Source organism: Eumetopias jubatus, unplaced genomic scaffold (assembly GCF_037043125.1).
Source record: "Eumetopias jubatus isolate StellerSeaLion01/CBP00866 unplaced genomic scaffold, mEumJub1_p1.0 scaffold_17, whole genome shotgun sequence".
Taxonomy (NCBI): Eukaryota; Metazoa; Chordata; class Mammalia; order Carnivora; family Otariidae; genus Eumetopias; species Eumetopias jubatus.
The window spans coordinates 32,765,450-32,787,897 of record NW_028274823.1 but is presented as its reverse complement, the minus strand read 5'-3'; the positions used below and the strand labels follow the sequence as shown (position 1 = coordinate 32,787,897).

The window sequence follows — 22,448 nt, the reverse complement described above, 5'->3', positions numbered from 1 at the left end:
CTTCACTGCTTATTAAACAACAAGATCTGAGTGTTGGAATGAGTCCTTATTCTGTCACCTACAGAGACAAATCAACCCAAAGTTTTCCAGATCTGCAATGGAAATTTGGATTGGTTAAGAAGCAGCTTAGTATCTCTCCTCACTCTGAGCACAGATCCCTGGGTTTTCAGCTCTGTTCCAGCTCTAGATCTGTTCCTTGACCGAACTGCCTCATTCCAGGCTCAATCTGGGCACAAGCCACCACAATCCCCTTCTTCTCTCCATTCCGACAGGAGGACGGTAAGTGTCATGCATGGGCTCCTCGCTTCCTGCTACAGTCTTCACATATACGTGGGCTCCTTCTGCTCCCGTCAGATTCTTCTCATGTGTGGGTGACCTCCTAGGATTCTTGAGAAAATAAACAGGTTTTTGAAAAACAGAGCAAAGACTTCTGCTTCTGGCCCAAATGGAGCAACAGCAACCAGATTTACCCTCCCACCGGAAACAACCAAAAGTCAGGGAAAAAAACCCAAACATTTAAAACAATAGTTATCAAGATGCTGGACATCAGGCAAGGAAGGATGTAATTCTTGAGAGACAGAAAACAAATGAGGGGAGGCCGACAACTGCCAAGTTTAATGCCCTGGCAGATTTTTTTTTCTGGCCACTCAACTCTCTTCTGTTTAATGTTCGGATGTCATTCCTTTTACCTTAATCTATTGGTGTCTTTATATTTAAAGTGAGTTTTTGCAGGCAGCATACAGTTGGATCTTGTTTTTATATCCAAACTGATAAAAAAATTTTATTTTTATATCTCTGCCTCTTAATTGGGGTATTTAGACCATTTTTATTTAATGAAGTCATTGATATGGTTTATTTATGGTTCATTTAGAAATGTACCATCTTCCCATTTGTTTTCTGTTTGTTCTGTCTGTTCATTACTAGTTTTCAAATATTTTTCTGCCTTCTTCCATATAGATTTTAGGAGTATCTTATTGAGTTTCATGAAAAAAATCTGTTAGCATCTATTTATTTATTGGGAGAAAGACAGAGAGACAGAAAGCACAGTGGGGAAGGGGAGAGGGAGAGAAAAAATCTCAGGCAGACTCCCCGATGAGCATGGAGCCTGACATGGGGCTCGATCTCATGACCCTGAGATCATGACCTGAACCAAAATCAAGAGTCAGACACTTAACCAACTGAGCTACCCAGGGGCCCCATTGATATACAGTGATTTTAACCAAGAGTTCTTACCTCAGCAATCTTGGGATTGTCATAGATTTCTGAAATTTCACATGGTCTCTCACTTTCCTAAGTTGGTAAAAATAAATTAAGAAATGAAGAAGAAATGAAGGGTCACAGCATTTACCCATGATCATGATTAAAATCAGTGGTTCTTAAGCCTGCATGCACATAAGAATCACTAGACAGCTTTAAAAGCAAAACAAAGTAAGCAAACAGATAATAATTGCCCCCCCAAAAATCCTTAAATGAGAAATACCATTATAAATTATTTTGAAAATTATCCAGGATTGGACAGTGGGGAGAAGGGGGTAGGAGTAGAGATCAAACAAGATTGGCCACATTTTGATAATTGGGTTCATTATACTATCCTCTCTATTTTAGTATATATTTAAAATTCTGCATGCCACAGCTCTATTGTCCGGAGATACTAATTTAATTGGTTTTGGTGACTGGTATTTTTGGTAGCCTCCTAGATGATTTTTAAAGTGCACTGAAGGTTAAGGAACTATGACTTAAATAAATAGCACCACCACCAACCACAATACACCTTAACATGTTTAAAGTTTACAGCTTTTCAACAGATCTTTACAACCATGATCTCAGTCCATCGTCACAACCTCCTAAAATAGGGAGGGTAGTGTTTATGACTCCTATTTTGGAGTAGAACTGACCAAGGCACAGACAATGTGAAGTCACTTGCTCAGGATCACATAAATCATTAAGTGGCAGGGCCAGGGGTAGAGCCTAGGCTGCCTTTCTCGTGTTAATGCTTATCAGTATGAGAAAAAGCAGGATTGTTCATAGAGGATGGAATTAGAACCTGGAGTCCACACAACACAGTTGTATTATAACCAGAGAAACCTCTTGGATATTGTCTGGGTGGCCTTTGAATTCTGAGCCTAGTCTCCAGAGCAATCCAGCATTTGGAGGGGTGGGGTTGGTAGATTCTCCTGTGACTGATGTGTGTTCCGATGTAGAAAAAGGGCAAAGATAAACAGAGCCAAATACTTGTGGGCCTATCCCTACCATAGACCCCTCAGCACCTGTTTGTCTCCTACCTTTCCTGAGATTGTCCCCACTCTCTTTTGAAGCTTGGGCCCTTTTGTCCTTGACTTTAGAAAACACATCCACAGTACAGATGTGCATTTGCCATGGCAACACCTGTCCCTCTCCACGGCTACTTTCTGCCACCCCAAATACTAGCCTTGTTGCCATGGATTTCCTAGAGCGAAGGTTGGGTGACAGATTGGCTCTGCCTGGAGTGTAGTATCATGAGTCTGAGATAGAAATTGAGGGGCAGGAATGTCCACCATCGTGTCCCCGGGAAACAGATTTGGATCCTGACACCCTCAGCCCAAAGCCAATTCACTGAAATACTGATTCCTGCCCACACAGCCAGACACAAAGGAGCTTGCTAATCACCTCCGTGGACTCATTGCTGCTTCTTCTTCGGCGGATCAGCATAAATAGTAAAGCCACCAGCAGGGCTGTGGCCACCAGGGATGGGATGCCTGCTGCTAATCCAAGAGAGGGCCCACAGTCCTGCCATACAGAGAAGGGCAGAGTCAGGTTCTCCAAGAATAAAGGGAAAGTCTAGTTGATTAAAAATAAAACAAAACAAAAACCGCATAGCCTCTAAGTGTCATATACAAAATCAAAAGGTCAATAAAATACTGCAGAAAAGATGTTTGCAATATACATGACAAGTGACTCATGTCATAGGACTTAATTTACATAGTTTGAATCAATAGGAAAAGGGTGACAATCCAGTAGGAAAAATGGGCAAAGGGTATGAACAGGCCATTCCTACAAACAGAAATACAGATGTCTCATCAACATAGCAAAAGCTGAGAAACAATTCAAATCAACGATTAGATACTATTTTAACCTATCAGTTTGGCAAAAAGTAAAAAGTTATATCCCACATCATTTTGATGTGAATGTTTACATTTACCTGCACTATATGCATTAAGCAATTAATTTTCAAATTTCCATTTTGCTTTGATCTGAGTGGAAACGGCCATGCTTGTCTCCACCTAAATTTTCAAATTTGTAGATTACCTGGAAATATCAAAGATAACCTGCAGAATCCCTATAAACACTCAACTCTCTATATAACATACATACAGAAAAGTATATAAATCATAAATATATAGCTGGATGACTTCACATGTGGAACCCACACAGCTAACCAGTACCCAGATGAGGACTCACAACATGGCCGGGACCCCAGAAGCTGCCCCATACACCCTTCTAGTAATGGCATGTGTAACCACTATCCTGAACTCTGTCACCGTAGATTAGTTTTGGTTTTGTTTTCCAACATCACCTAGATGGACATGAAAAGTCTGTACTCTTTTACGTCTAGCTTTTTCTGCTTAACACTTTGTAAAAATTGCCTGTGATTCCTGCATGCTCTCCCTCATTTTTGAGCTGAGTTGGTTGTAAGAATAATTGTTGAACCAGATTCTGTGTTTGGTGACAGTTCATGTATTGAACTTTACTCCTCAAAACTAAGGTAGAGAATGGCTAGATTATTATTCCCATTTTATAAGTGACCAAACCAAGGTTCCATTATGTAGTGATATACTTACTGCTTCTTTCCCACTTGTAGCAGGTGGGGAGGAAGTCTGTGTGGGAAAAGAACATACATCTTAAAAAAAAAAAAACAACAAAACCACACAGGGCACATTATACAAACAGCCTATCCAAGGTTAAGCCATAATGCCTAAATGCCCTAAGTGGTAGATGCCTTAAGTGGTAGATCCAGAGTTCATGCTCTTCACCACGGGGCTACACTTCCTTCCGTGACCAAATGCAGCACACCAATACAGTTTTTGTCCTTGACAGTTCAGTATGGCTCAGCAGAGACCGACTTGCATATGTACCCTGGTTCCAAACCCCCCTGCAGATAGGCTCTGATGAGCCAGGTATTCACCTCTCTCCTACTTCCCAGAGCACTGGCATTCCGGTCGTTCACCTGCACCAAAAGGGAGGTGTTATTTATTTATTTTTCCCTAAGTTTCATTTATTTATTTTAGAGAGAGAGAGAGTGCACGCGAGTGAGCAGGGGGAGGGGCAGAGGGAGAGAGAGAATCCTGAAGCAGGGTCCCTGCTGAGTGTGGAGTCTGACCCAGGGCTCGATCTCAGGACCCTGAGATCATGACAGAAGCCGAAATCGAGAGCAGGCAGCTCCACCGACTGAGCCACCCAGGTGTCCCCAAAAGGGAAGGGTTATGCCATAGAATGTAACTGCCACATAAGTTTACCAACCATCCAGAGAACTTGCCCAGGATATAGGATGTGCACTGCTAAACCCATACAGTCCCCGACAAACCGGGATGGTTGGTTGCCCTACACAGGTCCAAAGGGAGGAAGGGACGGTTCTCAGAGAAATGGGCTATTAACAGAGAAGGCATTACAAAAGGCGATGACTGGCATCATAAGGGCTTCCCTCTCAGCCCCACTCACCTCTACCGCCCCGAGCTTCTCTGAGTTACCCTCATAGGGTAGGCCAAGCCAGGATAAGACAGAACCTGGGGTCTCCACAGACCTGCTGAGTTCAAGCTGTCAGGGAGAATGTTCCAGCAGGGACCATATCAAAAGGTTCTGACAGGTACAGAGAGGGCTGGGGAGTCTGACAACAGTCAGAGGCTGAAGCAGGGAGCAGAGCAAGACAGGGAGATCCCGACGGCAGAGGGGGTGCCAGGGTCGGCCAGGGACAGAGATCCAGGGCGGCCAGTAGTGGGCGCCAGAGGCAGGCAGTGAGTCACAAGATGGACCCTTTCCGCGGCTCTCCAGGACCATGTCTCCGTGTTACAGTAACAATGATCACTGGCTCACGCATCCTCTCACCAGGCAGATTCTGCTTATTCTCTTTGAATAACAATGTAACTTCTCAGGAAAATTTGGCACAACTCCAAACCCACTAAAAAACCCGGCCAGGAAAATGCTTGGCTCAATCAGAGCTGTGCTGCGAGTCGGAAAACAGCCCTGGCTGTGTGTTACCTCTAACACAACAGGAGAGCAGAAGACAGAAGATCGGCAAAGGACTGAGACTACATGCCTTCAGCAGCTGACAGTCTCCATCTGACTTGGACCTAAATGCCATACTCAAGAGCCATAAACTGTTCGTTCTTGTTGACCCAGCAATGCCTTCTAGAACATATACTAAGGAAATCACCTTAAATGCAGACAAGGATTTAGCTATAACTATTTTTATTACAAAATGATTCCTAATTGTGGCTAACAGATCAAAGAAATAATTCACTTGAAGGAATATCACATGACTATCCTCAGTTATGGTTATAAGGGCTGATGGAAAATATGTATCATAAAATGTATATAAAATCATATGTAGAGTAAGAATACAATGGTACATTTGACAACACATGTCAAAATATATATAAAGTCAAAATAAAGATAAAGTCAAACAGGACTAGAAGGAATGACACCAATGTTTTCTGCTGATTGGAATTTAGGTGTTTTGATTTTTTTTTCTATTTTACTTTCAAAATGTTTATTTATAATTTTTATTATTGAAAAAGTTTGTCTCAGCACTTCCCCCCCCCCACCCCACAACTGTTCATAAGTGCCTTTGAAAACCTGGGATTCGGCCCTCAGCATGAGGTCCAAGTGAAGGAGCTCTGCCCGCCCCTCCTCACCCCACCCCCAAGCACGTGTGCCCATCTGCCCCACTTGCCCGGTGACTGGGGCCTGCAGCACTTACCGTGTTGGCCGGCAGTGTGAAGTTCAGTGAGAAACTCTGATGGAGAGAAGGAAACATTAAGGCTCCAAGAATGGCCAGCCAGGCTCCTGACCCCTCTACCGACTGTCACCCAACCTGGTGGGTCACAGAAAAATTCACTGATGCCACAGGCTCAGTCAAACCCCAACCTCTGCTCCCAATCTCAGCCCCTCTCCCCTCCTCAGACCCCCAGCCAGGGCCCGATGAAGGGGCCAGCCAGTGATTGCCTGATGGGTCCCAACCCAGAGGGCAGCAAAGACCACGTTAGAAATTCAGCAAAGCACTGAAAGTTGTTTTCCCCCAGAGCGCCTTTGAGGGAGGGAATGGTATGAGTTTAGAAGGACTTGGTACTTTCTGCTTGGGGTAGGAAGTAAGGGCCACGAGGGGCAGGCTCCAGTAAGAACACCTGCTCTGAACCCCCTCCCCGGGAGAGAGGGCATGAGAAGGGCAAGGCTTCTGTGCGTGCTGAGTCTGAGACACAGGTTGCAGGCTCAGGCCGAGCCGCTCAGGACAAGAGAGGAGAGGGAAACCCTCTGTACCCTCCCCTCACTCAGCACCCAGCCTCACCTCTCCCCCAAATATGGAGTCAATACTGGAAGGTCGTGAGCTCCGTGGGGCACCGAGTTGTTAGCCTGTGCGAACCTCCCATGGCTCCTTCCTCCGCCCTGTCTCCATCTTTGTCACTGCGGTCTGGGCTAGCCGAGGCCAGTCTGTCCAGGCTGCTCTTTACCGATACCGAGATAAACACTCTTCTAGGACAATATTGGAGCAAGAGGAATATCCTGCGCCACCTTGGCTCCAGGGCTTCCTGCTCAAGGGACCCAACCACTGCCCTCTGTGCTAACACCAACCAAGCCCACAGATGCTGCAAGGGCACTTGGTGGCCACTGTGTGGGACGCAGCTGCCCAGAGCCTTATCTCATCAGTGAATACTGGGTACTGATGTCAGCAGGCCCAAGACAAAGGTCCCTTTGGGGGGACAGCAAAAGAGGGGGAGCAGCAGCAAGTGGGCCATTGCGTGTGCTGTTTATCAGTGTCTGGATGACGAAGATTTTGGCCAATTTCAGAAAGACATTCCTATTTTGTAGAAATAACACTCCAGTGCTCTTGTGGCAAGAAAAACATCCCATCAGTTTGGGTGGGGAGACTCTGAGGCTGTGTCCTTTAGAGAGGCCACTGGGTAGGGTGAGGCAGCCCTGGGCTTGGAGTCACCCGATCTGGGTTCCAGTCCAGACCCAGTCACTTAGGAACTGTGTGGCCTTGGAAAAGTGACTCAAAGTCTCTGGTCTCCATTTCCTCACAGCAAATCTGTTTTCCCAGCCTTAAAACAGGGATGATGTTAACTCGCTTTGCCCAGAAGCACAAAGGGAACAACATCCAAACTGTAAAATGCTCTAGGTGTGTAGCAGTGCGGGGGCGTCACACAATGTCATGTTCTTCATGGCCTGGCCAGCACGGAGCAAGGCACAAGGAAGCCACTTGGGAAGTTCTTATTGGATGGAACTGCATGCATAGATTAGCAACATTCCAAGCACTGAATTTGCTACAATGCACTGCTTGCTAGTCTATAAGCACTCTGTAATGTCTGCATAACAGCTCTAAAGGCACATGAGGATCTCAGTGGTCAAGTGTCCCTCACTATGAGCTTGCCATTTGTGAGGGGAAGCGGGGAGAGGCAGGATAATTGCTCACTGTCCTTGAGGGGACGCTGTGTGTCACACACCGCATGCATAACCGTCCCATAAGGGGAACGCTACCATCCCTACATCGTGGATGTGGGGACTGAGAGCAAGACTGGTTGCTGGTAAGTGGTCTGGGACTGGTCAGATCACGGATCTTTCTAAGTCCAAAGCCGGAATTCAACTCTTTCTCATAATCTCTTTAATAAAAGAACCCCAGAAACCTCTTCTAACGTAGCAAACTTCATTTGATTGAGTCACACCCAAATATGTGTCACAAGTCAGTAAGAAAATCGGAACGTTTCCAATGCCATTTCTGAGTATCTACGTTGCTGATCACATAACGGAAGGCAGACTGAGCAAATGAGGATAAAGGCAAGGCTCCCACCCATTGCTTCAACTGGGAAATGAATTTGGCCAAAACATCTACTTTGCGCCCTTGTTGTATGTGAGGTTTTAAACACAAAACCTTAATATTAAAGTAAAAGATGAGATCAGCAAATATTAGATAAGAATTGTTTTAATGATTAGTATTTTGCATGCAGGAAGATAACAATTAAAAAAAACCACCCAAGCCCCTTGAAGTCCTAGTGCTGACAGTACCGTCCTATTTGCATGAGGAGATGTGAGCTTTCAATGCCTGGGAGTTGTTCTTTATAGCGAGAAGGGAAGGTTAGGCTGAGCTAGCCTACTCACCATTTCTGACAGCCTCCCGAGAACCTTCTCCCAACACCACCCTCGGCAAGCTCCTTTCTTGCTTGCGCTGTGGGCTTATGTCTCACATTTGTAGGAGCATCCAGCTGGGAGAGCCAGGGTGACAGGGCAAGGGGTGGTTCCATGACAGCCAAGCCATTTATGGTCAGGGGAGTAGCTGAGTTGCCTGCCCATCCCTCAGGGAGGTGGTGTCCTGCTTCACGGCCACTGTGGATGGCCCCACCACCCACCCTCTTTGTTTTCTTTTTCTCCTTACTTTCCAGCCTCCTTCCTTAGCTACGCCTCCATCTCAGCAGAGAACCCATGGCTAGCTTGAGAGCTCGGTGGCTTCTGTGGCCGGCAGCTCTTTAGCAACAATGGGACCCGCAGGCTGAGGCCAGCCACACCCTCCCCCGCTGCCGGCGTCCGTGTGGCCCACTGTCCCAGCCTCCGTGGGGTCAGCACACCAACAGCATCAACACAGAGGATGGCTGCGTGAGGGGTGTTGGAGGCCAGGCTGCAGCCCCCCGGTGAACACACTCCCTGGGCAGTGAGCTGCCTGGAGGGGAGTTTAGCCTCACCCCCTTTCTGTTCTCACGTTTTGAATGGGGACCCTTGTAGAGTTGGAGGAAGCCACTGACGGGGACTGCTTTATATTTTTTATGAGGTCTTTGTTAGGAATTTGCTTCTTTAAAACAGGGAGGGAACTGGAGTCCCATGCCAACAAAACAACAGAATTCTGACCGATAAATCTGATCACTTAAGTGAATGCATTGCTCATGATTCAACAAAGCTTTCTGGCACTTTCTGTATGTCAAGCAGTTTTCTGGGCATGGTTCTGGGCCTCGGCGATGAGGCAAATGAGGCCCCAGCTCTTGGGGAGTGTATGTTCCAGCAAGCGCAGGTGGACCCCAGTCAGAACAAGTGAGACCCGCTAGGAGAGGAGCAGAAGCAGTGACCGGAGTGACTGGGAAACAGTTGCTCTCGATGTCCCTGGGGGACACACACATTTAAGATGTGTGGGACAGACAAGAGGGTGTCTGGCAGAGGGAACAGTGTGTGCAGAGCTCCAGGGCTGAAGCAGGCACAGCCCGGAAAGAGGCCCGTGGTCCTGAAGGAACATAAACCAGGGGAGCGACCTCGGAAGGAGTAAGACAGAGTGAGTTACATGTGTGGAGTTTAAGAAACAAAACAAACGAAGGAAAAAGGAGACAAGAGTCTTAACTACGGAGAACAAACTGGTGGTTACCCAAGGGCAGGGGGGTGGGGGATGAGTGAAACAGGTGATGGGGATTCACACTTATCATGATGCGCACTGAGTAATGTACAGAATCGGTGAATCGCTATATCGTAGAACTCAAACTACTGTAACACGGTATGTGAACTACACTGGAAACAAACAAACAGAATGTCTTAGCAACAACAACAAAAGACTGAGTGAGTTAGGGGCCGGATGGGGTGAGCATGGCAGGGCATGGCAAGATTTCCATCGTCGAGCCATGGGACGGCTTTCAGGAGTCTAAGTGGGAGCGGAGCTAGGTGACGTGGACGCAGGTCACCTGGCTTCCCTGTGAAGCCCGGATTACAAGGGCCGCCCTGCCAGCAGCGAGCAAGTGAGCGCTGGTGACGGCCGCCCGGGGACTGGGGCAGTAGAAATGGAGAGCAGTGAATGGGTCCGGGACTTACTGTGGAGGTAAAGGCGGTGAGATTTGACAGTGGAGTAAAATGTGCAGAAGGAAGCTGACTCCTGGGTTTGGGGCTCGGCTCACAGAGGGCACAGGGGCCCTGTGTGTTCAGGCAGGTGATACTGGAAAAATGGATGTGGGGCGCAGGGATCCAGGCCCGAGGATACCGGACCGAGCAGGAACCACATGGCCAGTGCTTCACGGGGCTTCCAGCTCCCAAGACTCCACGGAAACGCCTCGGCTGACGTCCTTGTGTCTGGATGTCATGGAGACACAGTTCAGACAGGCCTGTGTTTAACGCCTCAGCTGCAATTGTGGAAGCTGCACGGTCTTAGGCTAGCAAAGTAATTTCTCCCAGCCTCAGTCTCCATCTTTAAAGTGGGGCTGATAAGGTTTACAATGACAGACTAGTGAATTTAGTACGACCAGTACAGAGTGTGTCTCTAACTTGGCGTGGTGGGCATAGACCCCCACCTGGACCAGAGAACTGCACCCAGGGACTCTAGTTCATGGCCCCCGCCCCCTCTGGCTAGGCTGTCTATGGGGGCGTAAGGCCAGTGAGGTCCTTCTTGATTCTTTCTGTTTGCTATACACCCACTGACCACCACCTCTCCCTCCAATGGACAGGTTATTCCTTTAGGAGAATTCCTAAGACCTCTAGTCAGTGGTGCACTGGCCAAGTGTCCGGGCCAGCCGTGGTTCTCTGGTCACAGGCATCCAAACGGGCTGTGATTAACTTAAGAAGAAGGGACTTTATTGGCTGGGTATAGCAGAGCTCACAGAAGGAAGAGAGGGCCAGGGAAGCAGGCTCTGGGAAGGCGGAGCGAGGCAGCTCCTGAGGCTTCAGCAGCAGAGACTCTTCCACTGTCTTCTCAGGATATCCCCCCAGGGAAAATGAGCTCCAAAACATCGCAGCCCTTTCGCCCCTTGATCAAGACTTCAATTCCAGGAAGAGGATCTGATCGGTCTGGCTGCGGTCATGTGCCCCAGGATGCCACGCCTTCCGATTGGAGACTAGGTGGTTTGTTCTGCGAAAGGAACATGGCACCATCACTCAAAGAAGAGGGAATGGGGAGATGAGTGGTCTCTCCTCCTCTGGCAGTGTTAGGCCTGGGAATTATCTTCTCAGAAACTGTAGAAAGAATGCCCTTTTGTGGGTGAGACATTGCAGCCACTGACGCGAAGATGCTCTCATTTTTATCTTGTCACCATTTAAAGTTGTACAATCACACAAGTGGTTTGCCAGGCAATAACTGGCCAGTTTAAAAACCTGGACCATGCCAAAAGACCAATGGCCTGACTCTTGATTTTTTTAAATCTGTATCTAAATTGTCAGTAAGGAAATAGTGATGAAGTAAAATGTTAAAACACACAGAAAGATTCTGGTCATTTCTCTATCTATGAATGTCACATGTGAGAGTCCTTAGTGGGGTCCAGTAGATATTTCTGGAGTCTAAGTGGGAGCGGAGCTAGGTGACGTGGACGCAGGTCACCTGGCTTCCCTGTGAAGCCCGGATTACAAGGGTTCATCTCATTCTTAACCCCAAGTTAAGAGTAGCTGTATGCATTGCTTTGGCCAAGGACATGGGAGTGGAATTGATATGGCACTTCTAGGCAGCTGTCAGAGACATTGCATGATCTAGAAATCAGCAAAGCTCCAGGTAGCAGCAGCACCATCATCCCCGTCCTGACCAAGGCTAATGCGGAAGAGCTTCCAGACGCGAGAAATGGACACGTAGTAAGAACAAGAAATAAGCCTTTCCTATGTCATTCTTGATATCCGGGGGTTGCTTTTGACGCAGCATAAACTACCTTATCCTGACTGATCCCTCAAGCATTCACACCCTTGTCCCATTGGGGCTCATCCTTGAGGTACTGGTGACTGCAAAAAGGAAAGTCCTAAAACCTTGACACTCCACACGTGGCACCAAATAGTTGCAGAAATAGTTCTGCATTTAGATCGTTCTGCATTAAGACCAGTCTGAGTGTTCTAAAAAACACGGTTCCTTATTACCCTTCCCTGATATAACCCACAAAATTCTAAACACACCCTAAGTTCTCCTCAACTGGTCAACGCGAGAAGACTGTGCTCGATTAGATGGAACCTCTGTCCTTGGGTTAAAAATGAGCCTGTATCACAGGAAATACATGAGATGCTCAATTTGCTATATTTGATGAGGGCTTATTCCAAGGACTATTTATAAAGGTCCTCCTTGGGGGATAACGCAGTGACCCAGGATTACACCAGCTTGGTGTCATTACCACCCCTAGGCCTAAAGGAGGGGCAGAGGAGTGGCCGCCAGAGCCCAGAGAGAGAGAGGGCCACCTGACAGGAGCCGTGACCTTTAGTTTTAGATGTCAGCTGCGGTCCTCAGGCACAGGAACAGGTGGAGACAAGTAGAAAGAGGTGCTAAGCGACAAACAGGTGGTATCTACTACATGAAGCACCCTCACCATAGCAACCAGTCCACAAGTACACGGTCAGATTTCCAGCCTGTTTGGATTCAAGAAAGGTGGCAACTTTGAAGCCATCGTTAGCTTTGCTCATGACTGTCTGGGTCCAATAGGGAGCTCTGTTCTGGACCAGGCACCAGGTACTCCCCAGAGAGGAGAAAGCCACCGAGAAGATCCCCTTCTTCTATCCTCAAATCTTGTGGCATTAGATGAAATTATCACCAAGGGGACCACTCTTGTCCGAACTAGTGATAAAAACCCAGGACACATCCGTAAATCCACATTCTTTAATGAAACAGTCTTTCTAGACAGACATGTTAGCTCCTCTCCACTTTCTCTTTGAAACTAACATTTCATGAAATGTAAAATTACACAAAATAAAAAGTACAATATATTTATAGATAGCACTCTAAATAGTCTTTCTTTTTTAAAAAGAAACCTTTTAGGCATTTGGGATTATTTTTCAGAAGTTCGGTCTACCAAGGAAACTTGAAAAACAAGGGAGCGGAAGCCAAGGGAACATTTGTCTGCAAACCAAACAACAATACCACGAATTATTTGAGACTTATCAAATGGACCGGATCAATGGCAAATCCGAGCGTGAATTTGCTAGTTAACAGGGTTTTACAAATGATTTAAATAGGCTGAGGGTTTCATGAGTAAGATGAAACTTAACTTTAGAGGAAAATGGTTTTACAGTGAATCAATGCAAAGCCTCATCTTTTCTGTTTGGAGAAACTCCATAGGCTAAAGTTAGTTCCAGACCCTCACCCTGATCTGGGATTCAGGCTCTAGCTTCTGCCAGACCAGATCACACTAGAACTGGACCAGGCTGATGACCCAGACTCCCAATATTTCATCAGGTCATCAAGGTAATTCTGTGAACCTAAGCTAGCCTTGGACTTCTGTGACATCCCCAAGGCCTCGCACCCAATTAAAGGACAAAGCAGGCTGGAGCAAGGTGTCCTGTGAGGAGCTTCAGCAGGGGGCCTGGGTCTTCCTGTCAAGTGGACCTTCTCTCCCCAAGCCAGGGCACCAATCCCCAAGTGAGCTTCCAGGGGAGCAGTCTGCACGGCCCCAGCTGAATCAGGGCTTGTCTTGTCTGGGAGTACGTCACTCGCAGAAGGCCTCACTAAAGGTTTTCATAAGCGTTCCTTTGTTTCCAGTTGGCCAAGTTGGGGGTTTTAGACAATATTCATACTACAGAGATAAAAATAAGTACCATTGTTTCACGAGGGTGGCCAACGCTGAGGCAGAACCAACTCTGTTTCTGACTCTCTCCCACTTTTCCATAGATTTCATTGTTATTCAGGCTTCTAAGAGGTCGAAAGGACAGATTTTTTTCCTGTCGTTGGAGAAAGACCTCTAATAGCCACTTTATGTATTCTGGTTTCAGCTTCAACGTTGACAGATACGATAAGACAAAGTAAAACCCCAGAAAATACAAAAATCTGAGAGCTGGGATTCACCTTCGCAGGCAGGTTGGACCACAAGATAAGGGGCTCCCACTGCTGAGCCCGCGTGCCCCCGAGGCAGGGCCTGGGATGTGTCTCGATGTGAGAATCAGGCCGAATCTCCATCCAGGGCCAAGAGAGGGCTTGGCGAACGACACACATAAAATGCAGGGCTGCTCAGGGAGGGCCTGCTCGGTAAAGCTACGGTCAGCCGGTCGGCATCTGTCACACTGCGTCGATTAAGGCTCTGACAGCTGGTCCTTTACATACATACATATATACAGACATATATTATTATTAATAATAATACTTTGAATTTTTTTCTGTTTTAAGGAAAAAACATTTCCATGCATCTCTTCTACCTTTCTTGTATTATCCTTTGTTTGTTTTACTCCCAGCCATCATTTTAATTAGACATAGTCCTCTGGGGGCATATTCTGATCTTTAAAAAATATAACTTTTAAGCTTTTACAAATACTTTGTTTAAAATGATGTCGCTTCATCCCAAAGGAATTCTGGTGCTTGGGAGCTATCATGGGTCTTGCGGGAAACACTCTCGTGTGCTGTCCTGTGCTCAATACCAACCCAACAGGACTTAGAGTTATGTAAACATTATTTAAAAATTATTCCAACATAAATACTCTTTTAAAGCTAACATACCACAGCTTTTAGCTCATAATGCCCATAGATGCCTTAATGAAATGCCATTCAAAACTACCTCACTATTTAAGGTACACGTGGAGGTTCTAAAATTATGTAAACAACATCCTCTATACTTCTCTAGAACAAGTGCCAAGTGTGGTAAATTCTGATTGCAAGTTGGTGTACCAGTTAGCCTGAGCGAAGTTACCAATGCACTCTTTAACCTGACTGGTGACAGGAAGTCACAGGTTGACTCCTCCCACAGAGGATTACATGACTTATAATTACCCAGTTTTCAACAGTGTTTGCCCCATGAGAGACCTCAACTGGTCCCTCATGGGCTGTCTTTGCACGTCTTGCAAATGCAGTTTGAATCAGTTGTCAAGAAGTCAAGGTCAACCACAGCAAGTGCCTCCAAAGCTGGCGAAGGAAATGGTCTTCTAAGCCCATGGAATCCCAAGCATAGGTGGGGTCTTCTGAAGTCAGGAGGAGGCAGGATGTTTTCTTCTCGGCACACTGGGGACTCTCAACAGCAGATGTGTCGATGGAATTCACAGTGGACGCCTTAACCTCCTAATGCAAGCAGGCATGGGGGAAAACCGAAATGGCAAGGAGAGCCAGTGACCCAGAGGGGAGGCTTGATGGGTACTAGCGTGGTGACAAGGATGCTCATACTCCAGCTCCCTCTGTGCATTGCTTCCTGCGAGTTCTTTTTCAGGCCTGACATCTGTGTTCTCAGGTTTCCTGGCTGACATGTCCCTGGCAGACAGAAAGCAAAAGTCTCCAGCCAGAGCTGTGAGTAACAAATCAGCCATGGCCGAGCTTTTATCCTCACTGCTCAATGCGGACAGAAGACAGCCTGAGTCTCCAGGACACAGTCACATTGCCTGGCACCTACCAAAGTACGTCCAGAAATAGAGGAGTGACCAACCCAAGAGCTGCCTCTTGTCCTGTAGGAGCAAGGGACAAGGAGAATGAGTATGACCAGGCATAACTTCATAACTATAACATTAAGATAACCTTAATCTTCTCTCAAAGTCCATGACTGATAACATTGTGGCCAGAATCAAAGAAACATCTTTCCTCCTTCTTGGCTGAACTTCACCAGATACATACCTCCAAGACTAGATTTTGAGTTTTTGTTTGAGGAAAAAAAAAAAAACTCTACACTGGTTTAGGGCAGATTCACAAGGTGCTATTGTTATAAAACACATTCTCAGTTCCTGTCTTTCATGAACATCGATGTTACTTCTTCATGTGCAGGGCATCCTGGAACTTGGTGCTGGTGTATCGGGCGTGAAAGCCTTTCTTGTTGATGGTGTCATCCGTGTGGAACTGAATCATCAGAGAATCTCCTGCAGAGTAGATCTCTTCCAATGGCTGAGGAAAGGGCAAAAGAAAACCAGGGGGATGTCAGGTCAGTTGGCTGTGGCCGGAGTTTTAAATACAGGCGATGAGACAAAGGTTACATGAGAACATAGGCAGGCCGGTGCTTCCACGGGGCATTCCTGGCATCAGAGACACTGAAGGGCATTGACATAAGCTCTTTCACAAAGGAAAACATTGCCAATTCTGCTCCAGAGAAGAGCTCCCCAGGCCCTGCTTTCAAAGACAGTCCTAGACACACAGCTCATATGGAATCTATGGGTTATGAAGGGCACAGGCGGGCTGGAGACTGCTCTGAGCACTTTCAGATCTTACCTCATGTAAACTTGACAAGGGGAGTGCTATCTCCATTTTACACTTAAGGAAACTGAAAGTCAATTCACACAGCTAGGCAGGACCCCAGCTCAGGTCTTTCTGACCTTGAAGTCACCATTGGGAGAGATCTCCCAGTGGACCAAACACCAAAGCCCATGCTTGAGGCCTTTGTCCTGTCCAAGAGCAAAACGTGGCACGGAGCCTCTACATTTGTCACGGAGGTTTCGCCAAGGGCTCCGTGAAGGGGAGCCAGGCTCCAAGGCTGCTGTCTGCCAGGGCGCAGTGGGACCCAGCTGGGCTTCCCACACAGCTCACTGCTCGGGACTCTCCAAGGTTTTCCTCTGCACGTGGGCCCCATGGTCTGAAAGACTTTATCAAAGACATGGCATTGGTCAGGTCACACTTTGTCATCCTTTCTTTTTGGGAGGGTGAGGGAAGATGACGGGAAATTATTCAGAGACCGGTATAAATGCCATTTTGAGGTTCTGATCAGCGCGAGAAGGAGTTTTGACTCCAAAATGAGCTGATGTAAATTCAGCTGACAGCAAAGAAGCTTTGCCCCATCAGCCCCGGAGACAGAGACAAGGAGCGGACAGGAGCGCAGGGGGAGCGTGACCAGGACCCTGTACCAGCCGCGGGTGCCAGCCGTGTGCCAGCTTCTAGGTCAGGTGCGGGGGAAACAGTGACCAACCAGGCCTGCCCTGTCCGGGGGAGGTGACTGAGAAGATAGGGGACAGTGAGAAAAATGATGAGGACCCGGAGCACGAGTCTGTGTTTCCAGTGAGACTCGTCATTCCCGCGGGCATTTGGAGTTGCCCGGGGAGAGAACCGTGACTATACGGGATATACAAAAGCATCATTTAAAACAAGTTTTAAAGCCTCAAGGCCAAGTAAAAATGGAGGTGGGGGAGGGGAGGGAGCCCTTTGCAAACACGGGAGGAAAATCCTCAAGGACAGCCGGCTCTTACACAACCTGCATCAGTAGGGGGCCCTCCTGATGGGCTCCCAGGCGAGTCCCCGCCTCCTCTCCGGACCCCTCTCCCCCTCCCCAGTTCGCTCCAGCAGCGCCCCCCGCCCCCCCAGCCCGGCACGCGGTGCGTCTCCCGCTCTGAGTCCTCATGCTTCGCCCGGCTGGCAGCCCGCACACTCACCCCAGAGCCGCAGAAACGGCCGAGCCTGGGCGCCGTGCTGTCGTAGCCGTCATAGGCATCCATGTAGTCATAACCACAGCTGGCCTCCTCCTCCACCTCAAAGGTCAGGAAGATCAACTCGACCCCGTAGCCGTCCTCTGCCACTATCACCCAGTCGCAGCGGGCCTGGCTCGGGTAGTTGTCGTCCCCAAACTGGGCATGGGAATACAGCTCTTTGGTCTGCACTTCAGCCTTCAGCCTGCCCCCGCACTCTGGAGCAGAGGGAGAGAGCCGCCCCGACCCCTCGGCACAGAGTCGCGTGGGCCACCCCCACCCGCTTCCAGGCCCTGGCCTTCTCTCTTCACACCCCAATGCCGGCCAGCTTTCTCTACGAGGCCTTGCGTGTGCCCTTTAGGAAAGTCTGGCAGGTTTCCTCATCCCACTTTACAGAGGCGTAAACAGAGGCCGATAGGTCCTAGTTTCAGGGCTTACTGGGGGTCCAAATTGGCCCTTCCCAGGAAGGCCCTATGTTCCTGGATTGGGTCACATAAGGCCTCTAGGGAATTCCTGAGCAAGCTACTGAAAAAAGCTGGCTGGCTGGATCTCTACCACCTAATTCCTTGGAAGTGCTAGAAGCACTAGAGAAGGGCTCGCGGGCTGTGATTTGCAACTGTTGCCAACAGAGGGCACCAAAAGCACATCAGAACTCCTGGTAAACTCAACCCCAGAAACCTCAGGTTACAGACTGACTTGCTCCTGCATTTGACAGTGCTGAGTATAGTCTGACTTTGAGGCTCCTGGGGGTGTCACAGATGAGCTGAGCCCCATACTCTGGGTTTGTATTCTGTAGCGCTGGCTTCGGAGTTTGCGACTAGGACCCTAACTCTGGTTGTCTGGGTCCCACCGTATCTTGTCTAGGCCACTAGAGACCACATAATATAAATGGATACATGAGAGTGAGCTCATTAGAGAGATTAGAAAGTGCCAGAAAATCTGAAGGCAAGTTCCTCCACCGCCTGTCCTCAATGTGCTCCACGCCCCCAAGGTGCCGAGCTGCCCGAGGTGTGGCTTCTGTGTGGTCCAGTGACACTGTCAGGCCCAGCCGGCCCCCCGTCCTTCCTGACTGCCAGCTCTTAACCCCACGTGCTCTTGCTGAGAACTTCCTCCAGGGCTGAGCTGTCTTTGGGAAATTTCAAGTCCCTGAGATGTGACATGTTAAGTGGGGGGGAAATAATGGGTAATAGAAACATTTTCCGTTTTCCAGAACTGGCCCTTAGGGCGTGACAGGGGCTGTTCTCCACCCCTCAGCTCCCAGACTTTGGGATTTCACAGACCAGCAAGATTACAAATAAGTTTTGGAAAGAGGATGGGAGAAAGGGAGGAAGGGAGGGCGGGTCGGAAAGAAGTGTGGCACCAACAAAGTGTGGCCCACTTTTAAATGCCATCAGTCAAGGACATTCAAAGAAAACAACCCTTCCCCCTACGGCTGCCCACATTTCACGGTTAAAGGGATGGCTGATCGCGCACCCCCCGCCCCCGTGTCGGCAGTTGTTCCCCTGCTTCCGTCACCATCTGTGTCCAGCCCCTGTGGGCCTCAGCGGGATGCGGGGCCCCCCGGCTCCCCTACCTGTGCTGTGCACCGCCTGGAAACCTTTCCTCTGCACAGAGGCATCCGAATAAAACCTGAGGAACAGGCTGCTGCCTGAAGCCACCACGGGGTCCGGTTTCTTGCTGCCACAGAAACGGCCAAGGATGGGGGCCAGGCTGTTGGGCCCGTCGTAGAGCTCCAGGTGGTCGTAGGCACATTCTTGGTGCTGCTCGATCTCAAATTCGTTAAATGTCTGGGGATAGAAGAGCAGAAAGGGAAGCAGGGCCCTGGCGCTCAGCCGGGGGTGGGGGCCGCCTCCCCGGGGACTGGGAGAGGATGGGGCACACGGGACATTCTCTCGTGGTCCCCGGACAACCCTACGAGGTAGTCACAGGAACGACTGCTGCTATGAGCACTTTGCAGGTGAGATGGCCGGGTTCCTAGAGCTGAGATGCTTGTGGTCATCCCTGCTCCGTCTGTGCCATCACAAGGCTCCTTCTCATTTAATGATGACGGCAGCAAAGACCAAGGACTCATGCCAGGTCAGGAGCTGTTTTGAGTGCTTTACATATATAACCTCATATAATCCTTACACCCTTGTGCTGTGTCTACTGCTACCATCCCCACTTTACAGATGAGGAAACTGAGGCACAGAGCAGTCAGGTGACTTGCCCAAGGTCACCCACTGGTAGGGCTGGGCCATGACCAGGAGGTCTCGCTGCAGAGCCCCTGCCCTCAACCTCTGTGCTGTGCTGTGTGATCCTTCAGTACAAATGATAGGATGAGGCTGTATGAAGTGCACGCTGTTCCTCGTCTGCATCCTCATAGTGGCTGACATTTGAGGAGAGTTTTTTTCCCATGGAGAATCCTGTGCTAAATGTTCATGAACATTTTCTCACTTAATTCTGATGATGTGAGGGAAGAGCTAGTATTAGACCCAATGTGCGGAAGGGGAAAACTGAGTCTTAGAGAAATGTCTTGCCCAAGCTTACTCCTCCAAGCTAGAGGAGGCTGCAGCTGGACTTAGTCCCCAGCCAGCCTGACTCCAGCCCACACTCCTAACCATCACCAGGCTATACTGTCCCCCTCCTCCCTGCCCCCTGAAGACTGTCCCCCAAAGCTGGCCAGGGGAGCCCCTCCATTCCAGGACATGCATGAAGCTTCAAAACCCCAAATGTAGAGCTTCTTAGGGACTGACTGGGCAGCTGAGTGACTGATGGCCTGCCCACAGCTGCCAGGAAGATGGGAAAGGTGAGAGGGGACAATGTTAAATGAAGGCTCGGACCAAATGACAGAGCAGGAAGAGAGGCCATTAGTGGGGGGCGAGGTGGGGGTCTGAATTCATGAGAGTAGCTGGAGAGACAGGACAGAGATGGAGGTGGAGAGGGATCATTAGCAGTGCGGGCTTTCACAGGAATGACAAACAGTAGAAACAGGCAAAGCTCTTCGCACCTTATAGAAAGGGAGCTGGGTTTGGGGGTGGTATAGACACAGTGCGCAGGAGCAGGAGGGGAGACCAGCAGCATCAGGGTGGGTGATGCAATGGGAGGGACACACATGGGACACCCTGTTACTGTCCCCATACAGTGAAACACCGGCTTCTTGGGAAGTATTCAACTCATATTTTCTGGTGGCAAAAAAGAGCATGATCAAGATCAACCATACACTTCCCAAGGAAGTTTTTTTTTAAAAACTAGCACATACACGTATGAACGTCTATAAATCTGAGATCTGGTCTAACTCTGGCCCCAGTGATCAGTTGCTTTAGTTCCTTAGCACTGTAAAGAAGGGGAAGACGTTGGGCAACTACGAAAGTCTTGTGGCGCTTGGACAGAAGCGCGGCTTCCAGTTGTGCAGGCTGCGCGTTCCCGCCCCCAGGGGGCGCCATTCCCCCGCTGACGCCGGAGATGCATGTTGCCATTGCGAACCTTCTCCAGCAGAGGGCAGCGTTGGGGGGGAGCCCTACACTAAGGCACCCTAGTTCACCCTCACCCAGATTCAAGGTTGTTCTGACACCCAGGAAAGCCTCCAAAAGCACTTCCCACGTGGGCAGCCGTACATATGAGGGGCCCGCTGTGAGCACCCTGTGGTCATGGGCTCTTCCTTCACCACCCCTCGAGGCCCCAGGCCTGGCACAGACAGACCCCAGCACCTGTGCTCTGTTGTGGGCGTCCATTCACCCACCTGTCCTCACCGCTCTCACCGGCCAGTAAGCACCCTGGCAAGTCCCCGGCCATCGTCTGCTTATCATCACGTTCTCCTTTATTGTCTCCCATTCTCCTTGCATTTTTTGGCCCATACTTCAGAGGACCATCCCTATGCCTTCTGGAGAGCTTACAAATCTCCAGAGTCAGAAAGACCCATTTAAAAACCTTCTGTCTGGAGTATACCTTCTCCAGCCGACAAGAGGTTTTGTTTTACACTCCAGGAGCTGGGAGCTCTGGGGCCTGAGAAACGAGACTTGTACCAGAGACTCAGTTCTCCTCTGAAATAACCAAGCACGGTGCGCACACCTACAACCATAGGCATGAGAGACTTTAATTTTTTAATTCAAGAGAGAATTAGCATAACTTAACCTCTTATTGTTAATTTTTTTAAATGTAAGTTATCGAGGAATCTGAACGATAGTCCATTCAAGAAGTCTGGGCAAGAAAAACGATCTATATTTTTCCCATGCATGTCCATACGTTATCGTATGTGCATAGGAAATTTCTGGTAGAATTTACAAAAAAAGTTCAGAGAGGTCATTTCTGAAGTGGGCATGGGGGATCTAGAAGCTTTTGATTTCCACTTTCCAATGCTCTGTACTGTTACTTTTTTTTAACCTTGGGAATGTTATCATTTTGTCAAAAATTACAGCTGGCAACGACTGAATGTCAGCTCTCCCGATCTGTGCAGGGAATGCCCCCTCGGACTGGTACCGCTGCGAACAGGTGCGATTTAGGGAGCTTTTCTTACCACCACCTCTGAATTGTGCGCAGCCGCCCCACGAGGGAGGCTTCATTAGCATCCCCATTTTCCAGATAATGAAACCGAGTTCTGGAAGTGTTGAATAACCTTCTCAAGTTTCAGAACTGGGAAGGGGCAGAGCAGAGACGCAACCCCCTGTCTGTCTGAAACCAAAGTCCGTGTTATCCGTCAACTACGAAAATGACTCACGAGTTTCACCCGGTGGCCCGCGGTGGAAGAGATGTTCCAGGTACACTCCCTCCGACTGGGGTACTTGTCGGGCCAGTTGGGGCTCGCCAGGGTCCCCTCTGCACCGCTGATCTTGTGCGCACAGCCAGCTGGAGGGGGGTGGGGAGACACATGCAGAGAGAAGCAGTTCATTTGTGGGCAGCACCAGAGGCCCTCCGGGGGAGTCTCCGTCTCTCATTCTTATTTGTCATGGGGTCATGATCAAATGTGCGGGCAGGGCTCAGCCTGAGTCAAGTGTCCTCTGGCCAGAGAG

The 22,448-nt window shown here is 48.8% G+C and overlaps 2 protein-coding genes across 2 annotated transcripts in view; both read right to left on the bottom strand.

Moving 5' to 3' along the window:
- Positions 1-210: 210 nt before the first annotated feature.
- OPALIN (oligodendrocytic myelin paranodal and inner loop protein) lies at positions 211-6,986 on the bottom strand. The gene is made up of 6 exons (XM_028098652.2): positions 6,912-6,986; positions 5,954-5,989; positions 3,819-3,854; positions 2,647-2,766; positions 1,234-1,290; positions 211-387 (listed from the first exon to the last, which is right to left on the bottom strand). Exons 1-6 carry the CDS (start codon positions 6,984-6,986, stop codon positions 211-213), a joined length of 501 nt encoding a protein of 166 aa, XP_027954453.1.
- An 8,837-nt stretch (positions 6,987-15,823) lies between these two features.
- Positions 15,824-22,448, bottom strand: part of TLL2 (tolloid like 2) — a 119,962-nt gene continuing 113,337 nt past the window's right edge. The window contains exons 18-21 of the mRNA XM_088020098.1: positions 22,157-22,284; positions 19,037-19,250; positions 17,431-17,681; positions 15,824-15,958 (exon numbers count right to left, since the gene is read on the bottom strand). Of these exons, the coding sequence (XP_087876224.1) occupies positions 15,824-15,958; positions 17,431-17,681; positions 19,037-19,250; positions 22,157-22,284 (728 nt within the window). The remainder of the gene's footprint in view (positions 15,959-17,430; positions 17,682-19,036; positions 19,251-22,156; positions 22,285-22,448) is intronic.

Excerpts from the sequence above, each read along its gene's own strand:
- OPALIN (XM_028098652.2), bottom strand. The coding sequence starts at position 6,986 with ATGGCCCACTTGCTGCTGCTCCCCCTCTTTTGCTGTCCCCCCAAAGGG. Across the intron at positions 5,990-6,911 it reads TCTTGGGCCTGCTGACATCA|AGTTTCTCACTGAACTTCAC; the intron begins GTACCCAGTATT and ends TCTCTCCATCAG. Across the intron at positions 3,855-5,953 it reads TCACACTGCCGGCCAACACG|ACTTCCTCCCCACCTGCTAC; the intron begins GTAAGTGCTGCA and ends TTTCCCACACAG.